This window comes from Apium graveolens, chromosome 6 (genome assembly GCF_009905375.1).
Source record: "Apium graveolens cultivar Ventura chromosome 6, ASM990537v1, whole genome shotgun sequence".
NCBI classification, from domain to species: Eukaryota; Viridiplantae; Streptophyta; class Magnoliopsida; order Apiales; family Apiaceae; genus Apium; species Apium graveolens.
In genome coordinates this window covers 76,258,793-76,269,501 of record NC_133652.1, presented here as the reverse complement: position 1 = coordinate 76,269,501, position 10,709 = coordinate 76,258,793, and the positions used below count along the sequence as shown (strand labels likewise).

General features: G+C 34.6%; 2 protein-coding genes across 3 annotated transcripts; one reads left to right on the top strand and one right to left on the bottom strand.

The window, feature by feature from the left end:
* Nucleotides 1-2,597: 2,597 nt before the first annotated feature.
* On the top strand, nucleotides 2,598-5,431 carry LOC141668408 (uncharacterized). 2 transcript variants are annotated; one of them, XM_074475291.1, is made up of 8 exons: nucleotides 2,598-2,858; nucleotides 3,041-3,246; nucleotides 3,334-3,697; nucleotides 3,811-4,015; nucleotides 4,429-4,536; nucleotides 4,619-4,768; nucleotides 4,855-4,918; nucleotides 5,058-5,431. In XM_074475291.1, the coding sequence occupies exons 1-8, from the start codon at nucleotides 2,632-2,634 to the stop codon at nucleotides 5,141-5,143; spliced, it is 1,410 nt and encodes a 469-aa protein (XP_074331392.1). In that variant the 5' UTR covers nucleotides 2,598-2,631; the 3' UTR covers nucleotides 5,144-5,431. The 2 variants fall into 2 exon arrangements, with proteins under 2 accessions (XP_074331392.1, XP_074331393.1); XM_074475292.1 differs by having other exon boundaries at nucleotides 2,726-2,858; nucleotides 3,073-3,246.
* A 2,641-nt stretch (nucleotides 5,432-8,072) lies between these two features.
* Nucleotides 8,073-9,627, bottom strand: LOC141668373 (UPF0496 protein At4g34320-like). The gene has a single exon (XM_074475241.1). The coding sequence runs from the start codon at nucleotides 9,444-9,446 to the stop codon at nucleotides 8,334-8,336; it is 1,113 nt and encodes a 370-aa protein (XP_074331342.1). The 5' UTR covers nucleotides 9,447-9,627; the 3' UTR covers nucleotides 8,073-8,333.
* Between the last annotated feature and the right edge of the window lie 1,082 nt (nucleotides 9,628-10,709).

The following is a 10,709-nucleotide window of genomic DNA, read 5'->3' as shown; positions in this document are numbered from 1 at the left end:
ATCTTCCTCTAGCTCCAAAATAACTTTTTTTGGGGTCCTTTGTTATTTTGCTCCACATCTTGAATGACCGGAGTTTGTGCATCTTTCTCATCTTCACTTGCTTCACTCTCATTTACAACCAATGCACTGGATCCATCAACTACATGTCCTTGGTTTGACCTTAATGACTTTCTTTGTAACATTTCAAGTTCATATGTCTTCAAGATTCCATACAGCACCTCCAATGTCATTCGGCTCAAGTCCCTTCCTTCTCTTATGGCTGATATCTTCTGTTCAAGGTGGTCAGGAAAAGATAGCAAGAACTTTAGGTTCACCTCCTCAGCTTCATAATACTTGTCATGAAGTTGCAAGTCATTTATCAATTTGTTAAACCTTTCAAAAATTTCAGTAATTCCTTCTTTATGCTTTACCATAAAATCCTCATACTGAGACACCAGTATCCTCCTTTGATTTGACCTAACTTCCTATGTTCCCTCACACAGAATCTCTATTTTCTCCCATATTTGTTTGGCTGTGTCACAGTTGACAATATTGTTGTACATCATGTTGTCAAGTGACTTTATCAAAATTAATTATAAACCACTATCTAGAGAGACTTTCTCATTTTCAGTTTCAGTGTATTTTGAGGGGTCTTTAGGAGCATAATGAGCTGGAATGACCATGTCTCCATCTGTAGATTCCCCAACCCTTTCCATGGGAGTGAAAAGGCCATTCTTGAGAATCTGGATATATAATGGATTGGTCATCCTTATAAATATCATCATCTTCTTTTTCCATAGTGTGTAGTTGGCTCTTTCAAAGGCTGGTATCTTGATGTTATTTAACTTGTGTGCACTCATACTTCCAAGATCTTTATCTGTTTTCTTTCAAATTTTACTATGAAACCACTTGTTAGATATTAAGTGCAACATAGAGGGGATGAATGTGTTTTCTTGATTTTTAGCCTTTTTCAAACTTGTTTGGATATGGTGAACAAAGCAGTTTACAATTTGTAAAGATATTATGTTAGCATAATGAAAACAACAAGCACGATAAACACAATATTTCAAAACTCACTTAATTTGTATTAATTAAGTTTGTCTTGTTACAAATTTGTGTTCTTAATAATATAAGAACTTAGCTTCTTTCTTGAGAGAGTACAAGAAAATTTAGATCTGTTTTGTTACCTTTAAAAACAAAGAACTAGTGTTTACTTTATAGATTAGTAAAACACTGGTTTACACAGCATGCAATAAGATGTACTAAACCCTTTTCTAAGCTATCTCTAATTTTTTCTATTTTTGGCTCAGTAAATCTTTGTAAATCTTGTAGGTCTGTGACCATCCTTTATTAGTTAATCTTGGCCCTTGATCTTACACTCTACAAACTGCTTTTATAGACTTTTCAATCTAAGTGAATAGATCATTTGTTGATTAATAATCTTGAATCTTTAACTTGTCTACATTACTGTATTTGAGCTTCATGTCGAGATCTCCAGTTTGTTCTATAGAGAAGTGACATCTCGATAAGTATAATGACTTATCGAGATATCTGAGTTCTCTATAAGTGTATTTGGCTTGTCGAGGTCTCTGATTTCTCTATAAATGTACTTATTGTTGGGCTTGCTAAGCAGACCTAACTCCACATTAGTATGATATTGTCCGCTTTGGGCCGAGCCCTCACGGATTTATTTTTTGGGCACCTCCCAAAAGGCCTCATGCTAATTGGAGTTATCTGGCTGCTTATATTCTAACAAACTTCCCCCCACAAATGATGTGAGACAACTCCTAACACTTATCGATATCTCTGAGATATCTATATGTATTTTAACTTGTCGATATCTCTGGTATCTCTAACGAAAAGTTGACTTGTCGGTACTAGAACCAGTGAAACGATAACTTGGTATAATCATAACATTGGTATATAAATGAGCCCGACTGATTTCTATAACCATATTCGTATATGAAAATTATTAATTCAAGATGACCGGTTAAAATTCTGTCGGGAAAAAAAAGGATGACTAGTTGAAAAAGAAAAGAAAGAAAAAAGAACCTAGTTGTTAAAACACGTAACTGGGCCTTGATACTTCCGATCCAAACTAAGGGAGGTGTATTCAATTGGGATTTTGAAGGATTTTTATGGATTTTAGAAATCATAGGGTATTCAATTTGGATTTTAAATAATCCTTTAAAATCTGAAGGTATTCAACAAGAATTGGAAAAAGTCTTTTAAAATCTGAGTGTATTCAATTTAGATTTTAAAAAGTCAATCAAAATTTGGTGGTATTCAATTTGGATTTTAAAAAATCCATCAAAATCTGATGGTATTCAACCATGAATTTTCTTTTATTTAAAAAAGTCATGGATTTTGATGGATTTGCTAGTACATTTTTAATATCTTGAAATCTCTTCAAAATACATAAGATTTTGATGGATTTCTAAAAAACTCCACAAAATCTGTAAGACTCTACAAGATTTTGGATCAATTCCATCAAAATACACGAAGAATTGAAATCAACGAAAATCTTTTAAAATTCATAGATTATTAACCATCCTTTAAAATCTGAAATGAATACACCCCTAAATCTTTGTCCCACTCTTGTTATCGTTTATCTTGGCAACGTTTGGAATTGGGGGTTGAAATTAAAAGAAAATGGGAGGCAAAAACAAGAGAAAGAGAGGTGCAGAGCGGAGCATCCACCCAAGAAACAAATACTCAGATAACCCGCCCGACTTCAAACTCTTAGCTTCACTCTACCCTTCTTTCAACTCCTATGTCTTCTACTCTCGTGATGGCCGCCCCAGAATCGATTGGACCGACTTCAACGCCACCCGAGAACTCACCCGGCTTCTCCTCCTCCATGATCATGGAATCAATTGGTATTTATTTTGTGATTTGATAAATTGGTTGTATAATTGTACTGAGCTCGATTTTTCGATAGCGAACGTTCTTGTTTGCAGTAGTTATAGCTATTCTTAGTAATTATGCAAGATCATCACATGTCAAATAAACAAGTAGTTAATGCGTCTGGTTGATATTTTAGCTGAATAAATTTGCCTAGGTGGATTCCTGATGGGCAGCTTTGTCCCACAGTTCCCAACAGATCGAATTACATTCATTGGATTGAAGATCTTTTGTCATCCGACATAATTACTAATACACGTGCTAATGCTGATGTTGTAAAGGGTTTTGATATTGGAACTGGGGCTAATTGTATATACCCCCTTCTCGGTGCTTCTCTTCTTGGTTGGAGCTTTGTCGGATCAGGTATTGTTTTGTCTTGGAAGTTTTTCATGATTGAATGTGGTACATCTTGAACAGAGACTTAAAGGATTTTGCTAAATATGGTTACAGATGTGACAGATGTAGCACTGGAGTGGGCACAAACCAATGTGCAGAACAATCCGCATGTTTCAAAACTGATTGAGATTAGGAAAGTCGAAAGCAACACAGAGATTCAGAATGATCCGGATGAATTTCATTCGGGTGGAATTGAAAGTTACCACAAATTGCCTGTGTTACTCGGTGTTGTCAAGGATGGGGAAATTTTTGATTTTTGTATGTGCAATCCTCCATTTTTTGAGACACTTGAAGAAGGCGGTTTAAATCCTAAAACTTCTTGCGGTGGGACACCGGCAGAGATGGTCTGTCCCGGTGGTGAACAAGCTTTCATCAGTCGCATAATCAAAGATAGTGTTCAATTAAATAAGTCTTTTCGGTAATATACTTTCTTTTATATTATATATATTCTGGTTGAGTTGTGTATACAATTACTTAAGTCATTATTATCCTATCTAAGATACATTATGTTTATGACCACATCTTATATAGGTGGTATACTTCAATGGTTGGAAGGAAAACAAACCTTAAAACTTTAACATCAAAGCTTCGGGAAGTTGGAGTAACTATAGTTAAGACTACTGAATTTGTCCAAGGCCAAACTTGCCGCTGGGGTCTTGCTTGGTCTTTTGTGCCTCCCTCCAGAAATATAGCAAAGTCTCGTGTAGTCAATAGTGACCTTTCCTTCATGCTTGAGGTATGAATATATTATTCATAAACCGTATGCTTGTTCTAGTTTGTTGATATTGTTTAATTAATGGTTGGGCACCTTCATGGTGTATGCTACTCCCTATATATGGTACTAAGAACACTTCATATATTGAGATTTAGGGTGACTTTGGCAAATGCATTTTGTCAACCTTTGCACCTGTAGACTAATTTTCGTGAGTCGGTCTTTCACATATGCACCATTGATGTAGATCTCGGACCTATGAATGGGGATACTTGACCCAGGTTCTAGTTATTTACTAGAAAAGGAGTCATACAATATCTACTTTGCAGGCATTCGTATAGGGAAATTATATGATGCAGAATATGTATAATGTGTTATTTCTGTGTTTTGTTTTATTGGAATTATGACATCAGGGATTAAACATCGAATCTTGTCAGGGTATTCAACGTCAGTACAGTGCGATTGACATTTTGCAATCAGCGGAGTCTTTTTTCAGCAGTGTTGGTGCATTCTGTAAATCAGATGTTGCATCATTCCAGATTAATGTATGTTTAAATAATCTACTTGCAGTTTAATATTTGATTAAAAATATTATCCATTAACTGGATTTTGGTGTCATGAAAATAGATTCGAGCCTCAAAGTATCACTGTGATATGATTTTAAACAATGGGACACTAGATACTGTTAAAACTTCAAGTCATCAACATGAGGATAAAGCATCAAATGTCTCAGATGGTTCGAACTCTCTATTAGATGACTTGCATTTTCGCATCTCGGTAATATTCAAAAGCTATGATACTTTATTGAAGTGATCTCCCACTTGGAAAACATATATCTCACTTTATATATCATTGTTTTACAGGTCTTTCAGCAAATACCAGGCACCCTTTTGGTGAGAGGATCATTGCAGCAGAGAGAAAATCAAGGTACTCAATTATTGTCTCACACTCTCATCACCATACTCCCCGGTACAATAAATTCATGATGAAAGACTTATCTTTGCTAATACTTTGGCTACTACCACTAGTTGAGTGATATGATTGATGCTAGTTCTGTTCTTTGCAGGCATGTTATTGTTGATCTTCCAACACTTGGAGCATACTCTAAGAAATAAATTTTGCAGAGGAAAGGTATCTGCCGATATGTCTTGATGTACTTGATAGCCACTAAATTAACTGCGGTTCATTCTTATTAGTCATGGAGCATCTGCAATGTTTTGCATAAATGTTGTATTTTTAGTTGTAGCTTTTGAAGTATGTTGTCATGTTACCAGTCAGTGTTGTCCACTAGTGTTGAATTATAGATTTTGTAAAAACCCTCCATCATCCCTGTATTCTAGTCAAGTCTAGTTCTCAATTCTTATACATATTTTATGAAAGGTTATTGAGAAGATTATATTCACAATTTGAAAATAAAGATTTGGTCAAGCATTTGATTTACGTACATGGAGTATAACATATATAAACTAGAGTTGATTAGGCATTCTTACTGTGTGATTGTTGAAATATGTAGTTGGACATTCATTTGGTTAAAATTGATGATGTGACAACCTGAGTCAAATTCTGAGTTTTTTTAAAAATCGGACCGCATCCTGATTCCGACTCTAAATTAAGCTAAAAGTATACTGGCCCAAGTGCAACAACCTGGGTATTCCACGAGCCCACCACAGGCTTACATAAGCCTAGATAGTTCCTCCATAGTCATTATGTGATAATGAAAGATCTTGGATAGAACCAGATCAATCCTTGTTCGTAGGTCGTTAAGTGAAGAAGGTGAGATTGTATGGAAGGAAACAAGAGTTCTGGAAACTGGAAAAAATGAAGGAGACCCTAGCAACGTGGATGAGAATTAGCTTAGAAAGGTTTTACCCTGTAGGTGGAGCTCTATTATTGGCAAACTTAGCAGCAGTTTGCATGTCAGAGAAATCTTTAGGTAGGCCAAGTATGATAGAGATAGTCTTCAGCCTCTCACTTCTTAATCAACTTCTGAGATGGATGAAAGACCTTGGATAGAACCAGATCAATCTTTTTGAGCCATCAGTCCAGTTGTAGGTCATTATGTTCTGCTATTCCATCCAAAGATTTTCAAGTTTTGCATTTGCGTATAGGCTGACCACTGTATTATGGCAAGCGTTGTGTTCAACTCCAAGCTTTGATGAGATCAACCTGTTCTCTAATACTGACGGGCCATATAACCTTGTCTTCCGACCATGTGTTGTGTGTGGTGCTTGTGCCAAGATAAATTGCTTCCTGTTCTCATCTGCTGATCTTTTTGTTTTGATAGTTATCTCATCCACTGATCTTGCTTAAACTGAAGTTGATGTTTTTGCTAATATTACTGACAAGAATATTTCTGCTCCTTATATCCTTGTTGTGATGAGAGAATTAACAAAATAATGGAGACAGTTGAGCCCCTTTGCCATATCAGTTGCAATTAGAATCTTTCAAATTCATATAAAAAACTTAATGAAGAAAATATAGTTCTATCAATACCTTAAATTTTGACTAGATGATACTCGTGTTCTATCATTGAAGTAGATTTCGAAGACAGATATGATTAAATTGGTAAATCTGGTTGGATATGATTAAATTGGTAGATCTCGTTTTAGTATGTTAATTGCCTAGCTTGCAGCCCAACACAGTCTCACATACCTAGTACATAAACTTTAAATTTTGATGCTCAAAATTGGAAAAACATGCTTAGTTTACCCTAGCAATCTAGAACTTTAAGGTGACTAGGCCTTTTCGTTTGGTCAAGATGTGGTATTAAAATCAGGAATCAGGTTAGAGTGGTATGAAGATCATATATCATATCTAATATCGTAATATCGTGTGTTTAGTTGAGTGTTGTAATAAATATTTTTAATTTAAAATATGTCAAATCAATAATTTTAATTTAATTAAATATATTAATTTTATTATTATTTTAATATTTTTTAGGTTTATAGATTTCTTTTAGTACTAAACATTTATCTTGGGGTATGAAAAATTAAAATAGTGAAATAAAAGTTAATACCCATACCCCTCATTCATACCCACTTCCCTACTTAGGTATTGGAGGTTCGAGGAATGGATCTCAGGGGGACTTTGGAATGATTAAAATCCATAGCTTATTCAAGAATGGGGCGAACCAAACTACTCCTGAGTCCTGACCCTTTTTTTTTTAACAAATGCAGAAAACTTTCATTAACTTCAATATAATACAATCGGGACAAACCCTCAACTGTCGATACAACCAGGTGGTAAAACAAATATCATACTAAAAATAATTAGATGATTTGTTTCCTGATCGTTTAACACATAGAATTTAAAAATTCTTGAAATTAAAAACGAAATCAAAGACATCCCGAGCAATCCAAATTGTACCAACATCTCTGAAAATAGCAACATCGCAATTGACCATATCACATAAAAACCATTGTTAGCACAATGTTCAAAAACACCAATCACTGAGATTGGAGAAACGACACCACAGCTATCTACTTGCCGGACACCGGCTATAAGACATGCCGAAAACACCTCAGCTATCTACATGTCGGATACCAGCTATAGACATGCCGGATACCAGCTATAGACATGCCGAAAGTGTAAACACGTGAAAAATGAACAATCTTTGGTTGTGAAATGTGAGCTCTTGCAATAATCAACACCGCTCCAGATTCGACACAGGCTTTGCAGATCACCAAGAATATCAATAAACTCGTTCTCAACCGATTCAACACGAAATAAACCCAACCATAATTAAACAAAAACATAACAAAGCACTCGAAAAGGAGAGACAAAACACACACTCTAAAAGGAGAGATACACAAACACCCAAAAAATTGGGTTTTATTGAAGGGAAATTAATAAGGACAAAAGGGAATGAAGGGTTGGGGCTTTCCACCGGTGAAAACCAGTGGAAGCCCCTTGATTTACTTGAAAATAACCAAACCCTAGGAGAGGAGAGGAGAGGAAGGAGGGGGCTAGGTTTTGAGTCCTGACCCCTCAAGTGTGTTGATTCTTGCATGAATGTGAAAGCCTCGCCACTAAAATTAAGGACTCTCTGTCAGAACTCAGAAGATTAGAAACACGGTTTGCATTAACTAGAATTTTCTGTAATCATTTTCACTGAAATACCAAATCTAAGGGACAAAGGTATCTCCTTATTTACATCATACATTGTATAATCTACAAAAGAACGTTTAATCAAAAATAAGGGTAAGCCCGACTAAATAGGACTTCTGCAAGTCTCCTGATGTAGTCGTCTTGTGCACCCTTTATCGTATACTCTAAAAATTATTAACATGATTATAGCAAGTAAAAGAAAGGAACAAGGAGTGCAATACAAAAAAAGAGAATGTCAGGCACTTGGGTATTTGATCATCTTGTGCAAAATCAAGGTTCTTGCCATTCCAACATCTCGGCTACACTTATCAGCATAACGGCTCAAATCCTCAATCGTTTGCATAAACCCACTCAACTCTTTCTTGATCTCATCTATAGCCAATTCCACAGCCTCTCTTTCTCCAAGTGCAAAATCAGCATTATGCAACAATGACTCCATTTTAATCTCCAATTTCTCAACAAGCACCCGAATGTTATCCAAATCCTTAATAACAATAAAACTCCCGAGCTCCATTGAACCAAAAAGCCCCTTCTTTTCTTTAACTTCATTTTCATACCTCTTCCAAATTGAATTCACCCACTTCCCCATCGACCCCAATGGCAATGCAGCTGCAGCCGCTAATGCAGCCAACACCGGAGGAGCAGCAATCGCAACCGCCACCACAGAACATATCAAAACAGTAGTAAAAGTAGCCACAAACAAAACATTCGACAACTTCCTCCATTTCTTCATCGACTTCAACTTCTTATCAAGTTTACCCTTCTCAATCTGCAACTTACTCAACATGGCCATTTGTTTAGTATAAATCGACTCAAACAACACAAAAAACTCATCCCCAAAAGGATCCCCACCCAACTTCAACTTCTCAAATTCTCGCAGTGTAAGCGAAAATTCCCTAGACCCATCTCTCTTTTCTTCATCAAATTGTCGAATAGCAACATTAAGATTAAACTGACTATCACGGGCTCGCTTTAAACAATTATTAAGTGCATTACAAAAATTCAAAGTTTCAACACTGTTTTTAAAATACTCATCAACTAAATCAAACAATTCTTGATTTTTCCAAATATCTTTCTTACATTCTAATAAAATTCTCACAACATCTTGGTCCATTTCAAGTAAACTTTTAGTGACTTCACCAAGAGAATCAAGTGAAACTGACCGAACATCAAAGGTGCCGGAGAGGCTGTTGAGTAGGGTGGTTGTGCGATGGTGCACGGCGGAATCAAATGATCGGAGCTCAGGATCAAGTCTACAAGCAGCCTCATATGAAGTTAGATCAGGTAGAGTTGTGGGAGTTGACTCTGGTGGGTTGACTTTTGAAGTCTTGGTGACAACACAGCCCATATATGAATGTGTGTGTATAGGAAGATTTGGAGTGAGAAATGAGCTAAAGATTGAAACTTTATTGGTGGGGTTGTAATGGATTTTCAAGAATTGGCGAGGGTTTTGAGCTCTGTGCAGATTGAGGGTGAAGAGAGTGAGGGGTGAAACTGGAAGATGAGAGACGAATGTTTTGTGGGTTGAGTGTTTGTGATTTTATGATGAAACTGGTCTAACGAAGAATAGTCAAATTTAGATGAGAGGAAAATGACTGAAGTGCCCCGGGTGATCTTAGGTTATTTTTTACTAGTTTTTTTTGCTAAATGACTGACCAGCTGTTGAGCACTTGAGTGATGCGTAAAAAAGTTTTAAAAAAATTATAAATTTCCCATTTTTTTACTTCAAATTTACAGCCTGGTTAATAAAAAATAATTTTAAAAAAATTATATCAAAATCTTGTTCACATTCACATTAAATAGGTTAAAATACTATTGTTGAAATGGCACCACAGTACTATTTAGATCATCGTATACTTTTTTTCTTTGTCGTGACAACATATATAATAATAATAATAATAATAATAATAATAATAATAATAATAATAATAATAGACTTGATTTAATAAAAAAAGAAATATTGCTCAAACAAAGATGGCAGTATAATTAACCAAAACAAAATAGAGAAATTATTATATTCAATATATAATTAGTGTAAGGCACTTAAAATATTACGAGATTTGGTCATCATAGTTAGTAATGTCATTTAAAAATTAAAATTAGCTATCGATACTTCACACACATGCGGGTTGTACTTAATTTCTTTTAAAATAGTTTTCCTAACAAACTCATATAATAAAAATGTAGTTTATTAAATAAAACTCATTCTAATAATTTATAATATGAAATTATTTTAGATAAAAACCTTACACAAATATCAAAAAGCTACACAACCAAATGAACAAATAAAAAAAATACATAAACAAGAAAACCTAAAAAATATTAAAATAAATTACATTAATTAATTAATTAATATATCAGATATTACAACAAATAAATAATTAATTAACAATTAATAAAGGCAAAAATTAAATAAATTTAAAAATTATACTACATATTAAAACACTGTAGAAATTTTTTATATTATTTACATACATACGCGCGTAATTGAAATTAAAAATAAGTAAAATATATATATTGAAATATATTTTGCACAATGTTTGTATTAATATGAAATTAAGTTTTACTATAAAAAGACGTGTTATGAAAAATATATCATATTGAAGGTTGA

Excerpts from the sequence above, each read along its gene's own strand:
- LOC141668408 (XM_074475291.1), top strand. The coding sequence starts at position 2,632 with ATGGGAGGCAAAAACAAGAGAAAGAGAGGTGCAGAGCGGAGCATCCAC. Across the intron at positions 3,247-3,333 it reads TTGGAGCTTTGTCGGATCAG|ATGTGACAGATGTAGCACTG; the intron begins GTATTGTTTTGT and ends ATATGGTTACAG. Across the intron at positions 4,537-4,618 it reads TTGCATCATTCCAGATTAAT|ATTCGAGCCTCAAAGTATCA; the intron begins GTATGTTTAAAT and ends TCATGAAAATAG.
- LOC141668373 (XM_074475241.1), bottom strand. The coding sequence starts at position 9,446 with ATGGGCTGTGTTGTCACCAAGACTTCAAAAGTCAACCCACCAGAGTCA.